General features: G+C 42.9%; 2 protein-coding genes across 2 annotated transcripts in view; both read right to left on the bottom strand.

The window, feature by feature from the left end:
* The window catches only part of LOC310785504 (class I histocompatibility antigen, F10 alpha chain-like), a 48,087-nt gene that overhangs the window by 5,238 nt on the left and 25,899 nt on the right, over window positions 1–16,950 (bottom strand). The window lies entirely within an intron of this gene.
* Window positions 1–16,950, bottom strand: part of LOC310785050 (uncharacterized protein) — a 38,978-nt gene that overhangs the window by 21,202 nt on the left and 826 nt on the right. Inside the window, exons 2-11 of the mRNA XM_083646046.1 lie at window positions 16,772–16,950; window positions 13,940–14,218; window positions 12,552–12,857; window positions 11,815–11,931; window positions 11,540–11,557; window positions 11,305–11,347; window positions 5,235–5,278; window positions 3,892–4,158; window positions 1,725–2,003; window positions 1,094–1,399 (exon numbers count right to left, since the gene is read on the bottom strand). The exon at window positions 16,772–16,950 is cut by the window's right edge and continues 88 nt beyond it. Of these exons, the coding sequence (XP_083502172.1) occupies window positions 1,094–1,399; window positions 1,725–2,003; window positions 3,892–4,158; window positions 5,235–5,278; window positions 11,305–11,347; window positions 11,540–11,557; window positions 11,815–11,931; window positions 12,552–12,857; window positions 13,940–14,218; window positions 16,772–16,950 (1,838 nt within the window). The remainder of the gene's footprint in view (window positions 1–1,093; window positions 1,400–1,724; window positions 2,004–3,891; window positions 4,159–5,234; window positions 5,279–11,304; window positions 11,348–11,539; window positions 11,558–11,814; window positions 11,932–12,551; window positions 12,858–13,939; window positions 14,219–16,771) is intronic.

Here is a 16,950-nt window from a genome sequence, read left to right as displayed (position 1 = left end):
CCTGAAATACAGACAAGATGTTACATTATTACTCAATGACAGGTTACAAATTAACATTTATGAAAAGAAACACAAACTTATGTTACATTATGTGCTTCACTATTACTAGACATGTTTTCTATTATGATATACTAGGCATTGTGACATCATCAGTGACATCACAATTGCTCAAGTGACATCACTGATGACATCACTGATGACATCACTTCCAGGACGAAAATTTAAACAAACAAACGGAACCCGCTTAACATAAAATATGTTATGGAACAGTAATTAAGAGTGTCACAAGCATGTATGCTAAATCCTATATTAGAGGAGCATAATGTCTTTCTGAGGAGGAGAAAACTCTTGTCTCACCGTTATGATTCTTTCTCCAGCAGCAGAATGCAGCACCACAGATGGCCAGGAGGAGGAGCAGCAGTCCCGCAACCACTCCAATGATAAGAGCAGGATTGGTCCCTGAAGGAGAAGCTGGAACCAAAACAGAGCGTTCACACTTTGTCACGTGACACTGGATGGATCACATGATGACTATTTGTTCCACTTTAGTATTTTAAGTAGAGAGAGGAGGTCATGTGACTCAGACAAACTAGAGACACACCTCATGTGTTTTAGTGAAGTGACCAGCATGTTTGGTTGTCTTCAATATTCTCATGGAGTTAAAAACTGTCTGGTTGACCAAATGGTGGTATGTAAACAAGACTGAGCCCAAATGTACCCCCAAGGAGGAACCAACTATGTGGGAACACCATACAGTGCATAGAAACTACACTGCATGAGAAAACATAGGCTAAACTAAATAATCTGATGAAAAGCTTAAATGAATGTGTCCATTTGGATATATAAAACTGCTATACAAACGATCTAACAATTTCTCATTTATAAAGAAGAAAAGAATAAATTTTATAAATCAAGATGATCAAAAACCAACTGAACCTGATGACAGAAACTAAAATGACAACAAAAGCACAACAATGTGAGAGAAAGGCTCCATTACAGAAGAACAGAAACAAAACACATGAATTGCAAGTCAGGTGTAAGAAGTAAAGTAAATGTGTCTCTCCTCCTCTATCAGCTGTGATCCCAGTCTTACCCGGGTTGTTGGTCTTGATCACTGCTGGGTCCAGTTTGGTGATGATGTCCTCCTCGACACCAGAGATCTGAAACACACACTCGTACTTCCCCCAGTCTTCAGCTTTGACTGATGAAACGTTCAGCCGAACGGTCGTCTGGAAGGTTCCATCGTGGTTGGGGAGGATCTCTTCCTTATCCTGAAGGTCCTGAAGCTCCTCTCCATCTCTGGTCCAGAACAACATGACTCTGTCAGGGTAGAAGCCTGTAGCGTGGCAGCTGACTGGAGAGGAGGGAGACTTCTGGAAGAGAGAGATCGAGGGAAGAACTGGAGAGAGAGAGAGGGGGGGAGACACACACACACACACACACACACACAGAGACAAAGGGAGACATAGTAGGATGGAGGTAGGGAGAAAGGGGAGAGAAAAAAATCAAAGAGAGAGGGGAGGAGAGAGAGAGGGGGGGCAAACTGTGTGTAAACTCAGAAAACATGACAGTTTGTGTACAGTGTGTGTCTATATGTTGGTTCATATTGACTGCCATATTTCTGTACATTAGAAACTTTCTAATGTACAGAAACATGACAGTGACAGAAGAGCCAGATGAACATTGTTGTGTTCATGAAACTACATCAGGTCATGTGACTCTACCTGTTCTCTGCAGAGTGCTCTTCCCATAGGCCACATACTTCTTCAGCTCACCAATGCACTGTGTGGTGATGTAGTGCTTATTGTATGCTAACTGAGCTTTGTTATTATCCCATCTGTGTTTGGTGATGACAGCCTGTTGTACTGGAGCGATCCATGTCAGTGTCTTCAGGTCCAATACTATGAAGTCTTCTCCATCATAGCCATACTGGTGATATCCATTAACTTCTCCTGTCTCATCATCCCATTCACAGCCATACATCATCTGGACCATGTGGACACCTGAGAGAGAGAGAGAGAGAGAGAGAGAGAGAGAGAGAGAGAGAGAGAGAGAGAGAGAGAGAGAGGGGGGGGGGGGAGAGAGAGACAGAGAGAGAGAGAGAGAGTGAGAGGGGGGGGGGGGGGATAGAGAGGAGGGGGGAGAGAGAGAGAGAGAGGAGAGAGAGAGAGAGAGAGTGAGAGAGGGAGTGAGAGAGAGAGAGAGAGCACAGTCAACTATCAGAGGTTGATCTCTCATGTTTAGCACAGAGACACACTGATCCACAGACACCAACACAGAGGATCTCCACCTCCTGCTGTTACTGGCTGGATGGAAGGTGCTCACAGCCAAACATCATGTGGACAGTGTGGACGTCTCAGAGAGAGACAGAGAGACAGAGACTGCTGTCAAACAGAGAGACATCCTAACACAGTCACTATGCTCTCTTTACCAGAGAGAGAGAGAGAGAGAGAGAGAGAGAGAGAGAGACATCCTAACACAGTCACTATGCTCTCTTTACCACAGAGAGAGAGAGAGAGAGAGATCCTAACACAGTCACTATGCTCTCTTTACCACAGAGAGAGAGAGAGAGAGATCCTAACACAGTCACTATCCTCTCTTTACCACAGAGAGAGAGAGAGATCCTAACACAGTCACTATCCTCTCTTTACCACAGAGAGAGAGAGAGATCCTAACACAGTCACTATCCTCTCTTTACCACAGAGAGAGAGAGAGATCCTAACACAGTCACTATCCTCTCTTTACCACAGAGAGAGAGAGAGAGACATCCTAACACAGTCACTATCCTCTCTCTACCACAGAGAGACACCTTTAACCAGCCCTTTATTGGCACAACTTACACAAGCATCTCCACTTAGAGATCAATGAGACGTGTCAAAGAATAAAAAGTCTAAAAACAAGTCACACCTACATAAAATATAAATACATCTCTGGTACAGTGCTGAAGCAGGAAGTAGGCGGTCACTTTACCTCTCTTTAGAACACAGCTCTCTTGAATACTCGATTCTGATTGGTCAATCAACAATATTCACCGGTCATTATTTCTCGACAACCGACCGCTGCTCTGCCACACCTGGATTAATCAGTTGATAAGAGCTTTTTGTCAGCAAGACACTACTAATTAGGCCAACCAGTTGCAGCTGTGGTGTCTTGTGTGCCAATTACGAATGAAACCGCTTTGTCGTTGAAAACGCTATTAAAAAATCTATTTGAATAATTATTTTTGTCCGATTATTGAATGATTTAGTTGTAGGCCGTGTTCTAAGCGGGATAATGTATATTGAGGCGGTGATTACTGGGAAATAATGACCTTCAGGTGAACGATTAAGCCCTCCGCTACGCGTCGGGCTCAATCCACCTGTCGGTCATTATTTCCCCCGTAATCACCGCCTCAATATACATTATCCCTTACATATACCCTCCTGCCCCCACAGCTCTCCACATGACATGACACCATCACATTTAAAACAGCAAACAGCAAAACAGCATCATGAATACATGCAAACATCAACACTTATAAACAACAGCAATACCTTTATGTCACCATTAACCTTCCCTCAGAAAGACAAAACCAGAGAATCATGGAGCACACTGCACAGCACATTACCCAATCCCCAATTTAACACAAACTCATCCAAATTGGAGACCATTTTGTAATATCCAAACTCAATTTTTAAACGAGCTGCTACAAGTCTCCTGGCCAGGAGGTCGGGATCGACAATCCCCGTCCATTGTGTGTGTGTGTGTGTGTGTGTGTGTGTGTGTGTGTGTGTGTGTGTGTGTGTGTGTGTGTGTGTGTGTGTGTGTGTGTTTGTGTGTGTGTGTGTGTGTGTGTGTCTGTCTGCTACTTTACAACAAACCAGGATGATGAATATTGTGAAACAAACAAACCTCCAGTTTGGTTGAAGCGCTGCTTTGCGATGTCAATGTTGACTTTGTTCCGCTGCTGTTGGTTCACACAGACCCGAGTGCTCGTCTCCCAGTACTGTGGATCATCTGCTGTGGCGTTGATCATCCAGTCCTGTTTGGGCACAGCTCTCTTGGTGTTGCTGTCACAGTATTCTATCTGAACTTCATCAAACATCCCAACAACTACAAACTCTGGGAAGTTTGGGAGTCCAGAGGATGCAGTGTTGAAATACTTCAGGGAGTGAGTCACTGTGGGACAAACAGTTAAAGTGAGGAACTCAAGTTTCTGAAGTACACGCACATTTTCTTAATTATTTTTATACTAACAATGTATGATCGCTTGTTGATTCCCTGAGCACAACAGATAATTTCAATTAGCCTACTGTTGAATGAATTATGGAACAATAAATAAATAAATATTGTGTCTTCAGGAAACTAATGCAGTTTTCATATTTTTTAATAAAGGGTTAGTATTCATTCTCACGCGCGCACGCACGCACGCGCCATGCACCATGTGCAAATACTAAACTGATAATGCATCGCCATCGACTGAGTGCGATAATTTATTATGGTAATTTAATGGACAGGCTGTAGCCTATACATATAAATTATAGCCTATTCACATCCATAATAAGAAATACTAAAGATGAATCAAAACATAGCCTTCGCCTTAACCAACGTATAAAGCCAGATGTGATTAATATAACGCAGTTTATTAATCTGATCAGCCTACGCAGACTCAATAGCCAACAGCCTGCTGTGAATAATGCAGGCATGAATAAGTAGCCTACGTGAATCAATCTGCAGTTATAAATATAGCTAGCCTACATAAAGGAGATATTTTAAATGTGATCTTACCTGGAGATGCAACGTGACAGAAGAGGAGCAACAATATAAACACCTTCATCTTGTCTTGATAAAGAAGTCGACTAAAACGGTACGTGCACATCTACAATGGCAAATTCGCTTTTCCGCTGTGTCGCAGCGTTTTGTGGGCGTGCAAACCAGCTTCCAGCTTGGAGCTGTAGCCTGTAGAAACGTTGTACACAGGAGGGTGCGGGGAGGAAATGTGTAAGAAGAGCTGTCATTGGGTAGCTTCAACGAAAGGTCCCGCCCTAGTCCCGCCCCGCGAGCGTGAAGCCGCTCGGAGACAAACCGCCTCTAGTCTGCGACAGTGAAACGCTGTGGGCGGTTCCAGCGGCAGGGGGCACGAGGTAAATGGACCAATCAGACACGGAAATAGAGCAAGACAGCCTATCAAGATGCAGCGTCAAAGCGGCTTTTTCAGCAGGCAAGCCGCCGAGCGCTTCATGATGTGCACGTACCGTAACAGCTGAAACTTTCCCTCTGCGCAGATCGTCTCCTCTGTCTGAGATCAGGAAACCTCACAGTCACAACGGGGCGGGGCAAGAGATATTCTGACCAATGGGAATTCAGAAAAGGCTGTAAATCGCAGGTTACTAGGTAGAGTTGAAGAATACAGGTTGTAAGTTAAACTAAACTCCATCAACAGTAGAAAAATCTTTAATTTCTCGATAAATAATAGGCTATAAGCAACTTATTTTCCTAGAATGATTAGAATGATTGATTGTTTAGCTTTCAGTGTTGTTTTATCAGAGGTTTGACTTGTTTCAAAGCTTCTTGGTTGATTGAGGTGAAATCAGAAGGTGTCCTGTTCTGGGCCTGGCTTTCACTTTGACATGGCTCCTGTTCCAAACACACTGCACATCTGTTACAAGAAGGCCTTTAACACTGGACTATAGGCTCTGAGTTCAAACAGCAAAACACACACTTTTCCTCAATGGCTTTGAAACAAGTCAACATAATATTAAAGCTATTTTAACTTTGTCATGTTTGAGGCATATAGGGAATAGTTTTGATAACACACTGTGAACTCTGCAGCCCTTTGGATTCAACAAACACTTTGATATTAGAATTTGAGATTATTTCTGTTTTCCCTGCTGGCTTTAGCCTCCTGCAGCTTATGACAACCACCTGAGATTCCAATAGGATCATAATGATCCTATATTATTATTATTATTGTTGTTGTTGTTGTTGTTGTTGTTGTTGTTGTTGTTGTTGTTGTTGTTGTTGTTGTTGTTGTTGTTATTATTATTATTAATATTATTACTATTATTATTATTATTATTATTATTATTTATAATTCCTCTGTGGGTTTCTGCTGATACACATAAAGATACGTTTATGCCTTCATTCTACATATTGTTTATATTTGTGTAACCTCATTAATATTTGCAGTGCTTCTATCTACAGGTGTTTGTAATGAGCACTTGAACCCTGCGTGAGGTGAGGGGTCAGTGGCAGCCTAAAGGTCAGAGAAGCAAACTTGTGAGTGGACAACACATTCTCACTCCCAACTCATCCAGGAGACACTTTGTCAAGAGTCTTTAGCTCTCTCCTTACCGCTTTGGGAAGCCTTTCTTGTTTTATGGAATGTGCAGAAGGTCGTCGGTTCAATCCCCACGACCGGCAAGATAAATCTGGCTGGTGAAAATGAAAAAGCAGCACTTGCCCCTCACTCATTGCCACCACCGCTGCGGTGCCCTTGAGCAAGGCCCTTAACCCCAACTGCTCCAGTGGAGCTGCTCAGTGGCCAACAGATCAGACTGTGGTTAGTGCTGGTCAGTTTCCAGGTGTGTGTGTGTGTGTGTGTGTGTGTGTGTGTGTGTGTGTGTGTGTGTGTGTGTGTGTGTGTGTGTCTGAATAAAAGTACCTTTATGTATCAGTCAGGGGGAGTCTCACTGAGAGCAATGCTCTCTTTTTCAGGAGCGCTCTGTTCATATTCACACACACATTCATACCTGGAAACTGACCAGCAACCACAGTCTGATCTGCTGCCCACTGAGCAGCTCCACTGGAGCGGTTGGCGTTAAGGGCCTTGCTCAAGGGCACCTCAGTGGTGGTAATGAGGGAGGGGCAAGCGCTGCTTCTTACAACAGAATAAAGAATTGAACTTAACTGTATTGAGCTCATTCATTCGTGTCCATATTCATTTCTTGTCATCATGGTAACTCCTGGTATTACAGTTTTGCACTAAAAAGCATGGCTGAAATACACACTGCATTGTTTTGAAGTACCTTCAGTAAACACATGCGCACACTAGCGTGCATGCGGGCGCACACGCGCACACACACACACACACACACACGCACGCACGCACGCACGGACGCACACACACACACACACACACACACACACAAACACACACACACACACACACACACACACACACACCTACACACCACTCACTCTTCCTGTTCTGATTATTGGGGCGTTTTGTCTGGCATCATTTGCATATTGTCACATGTTCAGTGAAACACAGCAGATATAAAGTTCTTCTCAGTTCAACACTGAACTTCACAGACATCACATGACAGTATATGATCTGTGTTAGGAGCTATTGTACCTTTAACATGTCATTCTACTGATCTTTTCATTTCTTTTAACCTATATTTTTCTACTTTGTCTTGTTCATGTGTGTGGATATTAGTCTCTCTTGAATGATTTGTGATTGCAGTGCCTTGATGTAAAATCCTGCTCTGTTTTCAGTCTGCTGCATGAATACATCAAATAAATAAAGTCAAAGTCAACATGGTGAAATGTGTTTCATTTGATCTCTCTGTCAAACCCTGAGTATAATAAGACAGATCACCAAACAGGTGAGACTGCTGTGATAAACTAACTGTACATGATATGATGAGCAGTTTGGCCTTATAGAAGTCAGAGCCACAGAGTGTTACAGCGCCACCTGTGGACAGATAGTGTAACTCCATCTATACCGTTTCTGGGAAATCACCTGGTGATGAGTCTGGCATTTTTAGGCTTCGCTTGGTGCGCTTGGTGTGTGTGTGTGTGTGTGTGTGTGTGTGTGTGTGTGTGTGTGTGTGTGTGTGTGTGTGTGTGTGTGTGTGTGTGTGTGTGTGTGTGTGTGTGTGTGTGTGTGTGTGTGTGTGTGTGTGTGTGTGTGTGTGTGTGTGTGTGTGTGTGTGTGTGTGTTGGGTTGAGAGAGAGCACAGTTTGGCACACACACCCGGAAGAGAGCAGAGAGTGCAGATGCTGCTGTTCATGTGTTTATCTCAGGCCAGGGAAGTTTCTCACTAATCTTGTTTCATCACATTCTTCTGCTGTCAGACAATATTATAGAAAATAAAAGATAGATTTTAGTCAAACTTAATCGGTCTAAAAAAGTCATGAAAAGAGGTACAACTGCTTCCTATGAAGGAATATTATATTTATATATTTAGTGAACAAGTTGCATTTACATAGATTATAAACTGTTATGTGGCTTTTCCAGAAAAAAAGGACTTAACTGTTGATAGGAACAGAAAATATGATGTCATACTGTAGTGACCTCATACTGTAGTGATGCAATACTGTTGTCATACTGTAGTGATGTCATACAGTACTGAGTCTTATCTGATGACCACAGTCTTTTTAGATGGAGGCTAAATGTTAGCAGCTCAGTAGCTGTGACTGTTTCCATACTGGAGAGTTACTGGATCATTTAGCAGCAGTCTGATGCTGTCTCATGTTCCAGTTTGTGTTGACAGAGTTCATTAAAGGAAAAGTTCACCCAAAAATGAACATTGTGTCATCATCTCCTCCCCCTCATGCCAGTTGAAACACAGGTGAAGTTTGTCCATATATAACACACAGGGAGGTTGCCAGCACAACTCCACAGAGAACCAGTCCACACTGACTTCAGTTGTAGTCATGTGACATCCTCATCAGTGTCTTCATCATCAATGTTGTATAAATGTAATAAAAAAAAATAGTTTACATTACAGAGGACTCAGCACAGCAGTGTGACAGCGCCCCCTCTGGACAGGTTATGTATCTCCCTCTGAACCTGAACTGAGAAATGACCTGATGACGATGTCATGTGACTTTATGTTGGTCTCTAAATAGCAACATGATAAATCATCATTATGATCTGTGCCTCTGCTCTCTGATGTTTATTGTCACTCTGGTTGCACAAGTACACTTGTGTGAAAGTCTTAGGCCAGCAGGGGGCTCCACAGGACATAAGGAAAAGCGGCATGTGATGAACAGCATAAGAGAGCAGAAACACACAGGAGTAATAATAATAATATACATTTGAAAAGACAAAAGCAACATTGAAGAATATTAGCAATGTTCTGTTTTCATCTAAGTAACACAAGGTTAATTTGGTCTTATTTAAACGAGCCACTATAGTGAAATATAAAAAATACATGTGCATGCATGATATTCTTTGAATGCATGAATCATCCTTCGGTTATGATCCACAAATACACAAATAAATAAACAACTCATGTTTTCAGAAACATTTCATTTATTAATCAAACCCTATTTCATACAAGTTGTGCCAACAAGAAAGATGCTGTAGCCTAAAACTCTTTAACCGCTTATAAATCTCCAGACTCTCGCTCGCACACGTGCGCGCACACACACACACACACACACACACATGCTTGCATGCACACACAGACACAGACACACACACATGCTCGCATGCACACACACACACAGACACACACGAACAGTTTACAACAACACATTTTAAATAAAAAAACAGCATTATTCATTACAAAAATATCTGACTCTACAATTTCCTAGAAAATCAGGGAGGAATCCCGTTCACCAAATACAAAATTTAAAAAACAACTATTGAAAACGCACTAATATACAAAAAGCTGTACAGATTGGAGATAATTTCCACGCCATTAGAGAGATTTGAACGGCTTTACAATGACAGAGCAGAGCACTGAGCCACAGCAGCATCCAGCAGAACTGAACTGAAGCAAAACAAACTCAACATGTGAGATTTATAAAATCACCAGTGAAAAAGAAAATCACTGATCAATTCACAGCTGATTATAAACTCAAAGACACAAGTATTGTTGCTGAATTGACAAAGCAAAATGCAGTGTGTGTCAGCATGCTAAAGGAAGTGTCCTTTCTGTTATTTCTCTCATCATGTCTTTGGTCTCTGCCAGGGTTGGGAGCGTTACTTTAAAAATGTAATCAGATCCAATTACTAATTACCTGTTAAAAATTATAATCAGTAACGGTAATCTGAGTATCACAATATTAAGGCAATGTAACTGATGATTACTTTGTGTTACTTTTGGATGACTTTTGAACAAATGTCCTGCATTTGACTACTGGAGTCTGGGGGCATGATGCTCCTCAGAGGGACATTTCCATAACACAATGGCAGCTGGTGCGACTGGCTGCAGACTATGATGTCACAAACTGTCGTGAAACCAGGTTGGACCAGAGTGGTGTTGTTAGAGGAGAAGTGTTGTGATGTGTGTGCATCGTTCTTTATTTTAAAATCTAGTTTAAAATTGTAATCCAGATTTTTACTCGATGGAACTGTATCTTGATTACATCTTTTTTTGGTAACCTGTAAGGGATTACAGTTACAGTTTTTTTCTTTTTCTTTGTAATCTGATTACATAATCCCATTACATGTACTGTAATCCGTTACTCCCCAAGCCTGGTCTCTGCTAGCTGCTGTAGTAAAAACCTCTCCCCAAAAGCTGAGCAGAAACAGCTGTAGCAGCATCAGTGCTCTGCTGATGTAGCTCCTCCTACAGAGGAGGTTTACCTGTACAGTCATGCTGCTGCCATTCAGTTAGCAAACAACTAGCTGCATTTAATAGCATCAACAATCCAGTATGGAGGGAGGAGTCAAACACTAATGAAGAAACATTAACCAAGAAGAAGCAACCAGATATTCTTCTTTGGTGAGTAAATCAATGCAGATTTTAACAATTTAATTTCTCTCACAATATTCTGACCAATCATATAACTTTAACTCTCAGTAAGTCAATCAAACAAGTTTTGTTAATGTGCACTTTTGGTCCCGAACTAGAAACAACTGCTGTAATTTATCTTGATGATGCGTCAGTTCACCGTCCTCTTCTCATCTCAACTGGTCACCTGTCAAGACAGATGAACAGACAGACAAGCTGAAATATTGAACTTATTATTGTTCACACTGTGCAGTCTATTTGCTTTCATATTGTATGGGATATTAATTTCTGGGTCAAAATATAACATTTAGATATAGAATGATGCAATCTGATTTTTGTGTGCATCAGAATCAAGATAAAAACTCAACAGCAACTGTTTTAGTGTTTATACTGTAACACTGCAGGAAATGTTTTTAGTAATTATACTGTAACAGTGCAGGAAATGTTTGATCAGAATGATGTTTTTATTCCTCACCGGCAGCAGGATGTGATTTACAACTCTCAAGGGAATCTGCTTATAACGCTATATCTGTGACTATTCACAATTTGGCTGATATTCAGTATATTTCTTTATTTTGATTAAATCTTTATTTAACATACTCAATGTGTTCTCACATGATGAAGCACTCACTGCGATGGGAGAGGAGGTAATTCAGTAGATGAAGCCTCCGAAGCTACAAAAAGTCAACAAAGTAATAATGTAACTTGAAATGAAGCATAAAGAAACAAAACATGAGAGATTAGTGATTGATTACTAATGCCTGGTCTTCTTCCATGTTCTTTATAAGTACACATCATGCAAGCAACAGATCCAAATAGTACACATAATTACAGAATGGCAAAAAAACAATCAAAGGAAAACTTACTGCGAGCAGGTTTGAAGCCTGAAATACAGACAAGATGTTACATTATTACTCAATGACAGATTATAAATTAACATTTATGAAAAGAAACATTATGTTACATTATGTGCTTCACTATTACTAAATACGTCTTTTCTATTACAGGTATGATGATATACATTTTATGGACTTTGAATTACCAGAAGCACACATAAAATATGTTATGGAACAATAATTACGACTGTATATTAGAGGATCATAATTTCTTTCTGAGGAGTAGAAAACTCTTGGTCACTCACCGTTATTGTTCTTTCTCCAGATGCAGACTACAATGCCGCAGATGGCCAGCAGGAGGAGCAGTCCTACAGCCACTCCCACTCCAATGATAAGAGCAGGATTGATCCCTGAAGGAGAACCTGGAACCAAAACAGAGCATTCACACTTTGTCACGTGACACTGGATGGATCACATGATGTCTATTTGCTCCACTTTAGTATTTTAAGTAGAGAGAGGAGGTCATGTGACTCAGACAAACTAGAAACACACCTCATGTGTTTTAGTGAAGCGACCAGCATGTTTGGTTGTCTTCAATATTCTCATGGAGTTAAAAACTGTCTGGTTGACCAAATTGTGCTATGTAAACAAGACTGAGCCCAAATGTACCTCCAAAGAGGAAGCAACTATGTGGGAACAGCATACAGTGCATAGAAACTACACTGCATGAGAACACATATACTGAACTAAATAATCTGATGAAAAGCTTAAATGAATGTGTCCATTTGGATATATAAAACTGCTATACAAACGATCTCCTAACAATTTCTCATTTATAAAGAAGCAAAGAATAAATATTATAAATCAAGATGACCAAAAACCAACTGAACCTGATGACAGAAAATAAAATGACAACAAAAACAATGTGAGAGAAATGCTCCATTACAGAAGAACAGAAATAAAACACATGAATTCCAAGTCAGGTGTAAGAAGTAAAGTACATGTGTCTCTCCTCCTCCATCAGCTGTGATCCCAGTCTTACCCGGGTTGTTGGTCTTGATCACTGCTGGGTCCAGTTTGGTGATGATGTCCTCCTTGAAACCAGAGATCTGAAACACACACTCGTACTTCCCCCAGTCTTCAGCTTTGACTGATGAAACGTTCAGCCGAACGGTCGTCTGGAAGGTTCCATCGTGGTTGGGGAGGATCTCTTCCTTATCCTGAAGGTCCTGAAGCTCCTCTCCATCTCTGGTCCAGAACAACATGACTCTGTCAGGGTAGAAGCCTGTAGCGTGGCAGCTGACTGGAGAGGAGGGAGACTTCCGGAGGAGAGAGATCGAGGGAAGAACTGGAGAGAGAGAGAGAGTGAGAGAGAGAGAGAGAGAGAGGGGGGGGGGGGGGGAGTGAGACACAGAGATACAGAGAGAGGGAGGGAGGGAGAGAGAGAGGGGGGGAGTGAGGGAGTGAGACACAGACATACAGAGAGAGGGAGGGAGGGAGAGAGAGGATGACAGAATGACAAAAAACAGATTTGTGTAAACAAAAACATGACAGTTGTATGTACTGTAGCATGTGTCTATATCGTCGCTGTCTGATGAAAACCACTTAACTCAATGTTTTTAAGATTTTTACTTTTTACTATAGCTGGAATATATCCATTCTCCTCTATCTACTGGTAGCTTTTGACCTCTAAATGACCAATGAAAACATGTTTTATTGGGTCATCTATTTAACACGTATCACCATTGGATGCTAGAGCTGCCCATCACACAGCCTATGTGACAGCTGAGCCTCCATGCTCCTCCCCTCCCTCATGAGGAATTACCCAGAAAGCACCGTGAGGCACCAACTGAACCCCGCTGTGTGTTTCTGGCTTGGTTTTGTTTATTTCTGGCATCGTCTGATGTAAATACATCAATAAGGTGTTTTTGAGTCGCCCCTGAGCTGCAAACTTATTTAAAGTATGCAGATCAAAGTGGTTTGTGACGATAATAATGTTTACATTAGTGAGAAACAGAGCTTCTCTCTCTCTCCACGGCCCTGCAGCCAGAGCAGCAGCAGCACGTGCCCGTGTGCTACATAAGGGTTTCAGCCAGGCGCCGCTGCTGCTCAGTCCAGGAGAAAGTGCCTCAAACTCAGACTGATAATCCTGTAACATCATTTGAGCTTATTCAGGTAAGATATTAATCATGTAATAATGACACATTCAGTGAGAAACTGTCTGTAATGAAGACATGTGCCAACTTTGACGACGTGGTGTTCAGTATTTTAAGAGCACAGCATTTTTTTTAAGTTCCTGAAAACTTGCCCTTCTGGAGATTTTGATCGAACAGCGACGATATGTTGCTTCATGTTTCTGTACATTAGAAACAGAAGAGACAGATGAACATTGTTGTGTCCATGAAACTACATCAGGTCATGTGACTCTACCTGTTCTCTGCAGAGTGCTCTTCCCATAGGACACATACTTCTTCAGCCAATCAATGCAGGTCTGGGTGATGTAGTGCTTCCAGTATGCTGTGTTAGCTTTGTTATTATTCCATCTGTGTTTGGTGATGACAGCCTGTTGTACTGGAGCGATCCATGTCTCTGTCTTCAGGTCAAATGCTATGAAGTCTTCTCCATCATAGCCATACTGGAGATATCCATTAACTTCTCCTGTCTCATCATCCCATTCACAGCCAGACATCCTCTGGTTAATGTGGACACCTGAGAGAGAGAGAGAGGGAGAGAGAGAGAGAGAGAGAGAGAGAGAGAGAGAGAGAGAGAGAGACACACACAGAGAGAGAGAGAGAGAGAGAGCAGGGGAGAGAGGGGGAGAGAGAGGATGAGAGGGAGAGAGAGAGGTAGAGAGAGGGGAGAGAGAGAGGGGGAGAGAGAGAGAGAGAGAGAGGGAGAAAAAGAGAGAGCGAGGGGGGGAGAGAGAGAGAGTGAGAGAGAGAGAGAGGGAGATAGAGAGAGTGAGAGAGGGAGTGAGAGAGAGAGAGTGAGAGAGTGAGAGAGAGAGAGAGAGAGGGAGATAGAGAGAGGGAGTGAGAGAGAGAGAGAGGGGGAGAGAGAGTGAGAGAGAGAGAGAGGGAGATAGAGAGTGTGAGAGAGAGAGAGAGAGAGGGGGGGGAGAGAGGGAGAGGGAGAGATGGAGAGAGAGAGGGGGGGAGAGAGAGAGAGGGGGGGGGGAGAGAGAAAGAGAGAGAGAGAGAGTGAGAGAGAGAGAGAGAGCACAGTCAACTATCAGTGGTTGATCTCTCATGTTTAGCACAGAGACACACTGATCCACAGACACCAACACAGAGGATCTCCACCTCCTGCTGTTACTGGCTGGATGGAAGGTGCTCACAGCCAAACATCATGTGGACAGTGTGGACGTCTCAGAGAGAGACAGAGAGACAGAGACTGCTGTCAAACAGAGACATCCTAACACAGTCACTATGCTCTCTTTACCACAGAGAGAGAGAGAGAGAGAGAGAGAGAGAGAGAGAGAGAGAGAGATCCTAACACAGTCACTATCCTCTCTAGAGAGGGGGGGGGGGGATAGAGAGACAGAGAGATCCTACACAGCACACACACACACACACACACACACACACACACACACACACACACACACACACACACACACACACACACACACACACACACACACACACACACACACACACACACACACACACACACACACACACACAGACTGTCCTGAGGCTGTTCTAGAAGCTTCCACTGGTTCTGATACACTACGTTACTGCATGCTGCAGATCTCTCTCTGGGTATGATACACTACGTTACTGCATGCTGCAGATCTCTCTCTGGGTATGATACACTATGTTACTGCATGCTGCAGATCTCTCTCTGGGTCTGATACACTATGTTACTGCATGCTGCAGATCTCTCTCTGGGTCTGATACACTATGTTACTGCATGCTGCAGATCTCTCTCTGGGTCTGATACACTACGTTACTGCATGCTGCAGATCTCTCTCTGGGTCTGATACACTACGTTACTGCATGCTGCAGAGCTCTCTCTGTGTCTGATACACTACGTTACTGCATGCTGCAGATCTCTCTCTGGTTCTGATACACTACGTTACTGCATGCTGCAGATCTTTCTCTGGGTATGATACACTATGTTACTGCATGCTGCAGATCTTTCTCTGGGTATGATACACTACGTTACTGCATGCTGCAGATCTCTCTCTGGGTCTGATACACTATGTTACTGCATGCTGCAGATCTCTCTCTGGGTCTGATACACTACGTTACTGCATGCTGCAGATCTCTCTCTGGGTCTGATACACTACGTTACTGCATGCTGCAGATCTCTCTCTGGGTCTGATACACTATGTTACTGCATGCTGCAGATCTCTCTCTGGGTATGATACACTACGTTACTGCATGCTGCAGATCTCTCTCTGGGTCTGATACACTATGTTACTGCATGCTGCAGATCTCTCTCTGGGTCTGATACACTATGTTACTGCATGCTGCAGATCTCTCTCTGGGTCTGATACACTATGTTACTGCATGCTGCAGATCTCTCTCTGGGTCTGATACACTATGTTACTGCATGCTGCAGATCTCTCTCTGGGTCTGATACACTATGTTACTGCATGCTGCAGATCTCTCTCTGGGTCTGATACACTATGTTACTGCATGCTGCAGATCTCTCTCTGGGTCTGATACACTATGTTACTGCATGCTGCAGAGCTCTCTCTGGGTCTGATACACTACATTACTGCATGCTGCAGATCTCTCTCTGGGTCTGATACACTACGTTACTGCATGCTGCAGATCTCTCTCTGGGTCTTTGGGATCAGACGACACGGTAGGCCCAGCCCATTTTTCTAACCGCTCTCTCATCGGTGCTACGACCTGTCAGTCATTCAATTTCAACCCGCCTTCAAAACCAGCAATAGCTGTGTAGTGGCACAGACTCAATATAATATGTAGTATGCGGAGCGCAGCGATTCAACGTCCTATTTGAGTCTGGGGAGAGTCTAGTGCTGCCTATACTGAGACGGCTAGACAGAAACAGTGCATCAGTAGGCTACAGCAGACTAATGTAGGCTATGTGTGTGTGTGTGTGTGTGTGTGTGTGTGTGTGTGTGTGTGTGTGTGTGTGTGTGTGTGTGCGTGCGTGCGTGCGTGCGCGTGTGTGTGTGTGTGTGTGTGTGTGTGCGTGCGTGTGCGTGTGCGTGTGTGTGCGTGTGTGTGTCTGTCTGCTACTTTACAACAAACCAGGATGAAAAACATCGTGAAACAAACAAACCTCCAGTTTGGTTGAAGCGCTGCTTTGCGATGTCAATGTTGACTTTGTTCCACTGCTGGTAGTTCACACAGATCTCAGTGCTCCTCTTCCAGTACTGTGGATCATCTGCTGTGGCGTTGATCATCCAGTCCTGTTTGGGCACAGCTCTCTTGGTGTTGCTGTCACAGTGTGATATCAGA

The sequence above is a fragment of the Poromitra crassiceps genome (assembly GCF_964638095.1).
Source record: "Poromitra crassiceps genome assembly, chromosome: 11".
In the NCBI taxonomy this organism is placed as follows: Eukaryota; Metazoa; Chordata; class Actinopteri; order Beryciformes; family Melamphaidae; genus Poromitra; species Poromitra crassiceps.
The sequence above is the reverse complement of the archived record's forward strand: the minus strand, read 5'-3'. Positions and strand labels throughout refer to the sequence as shown.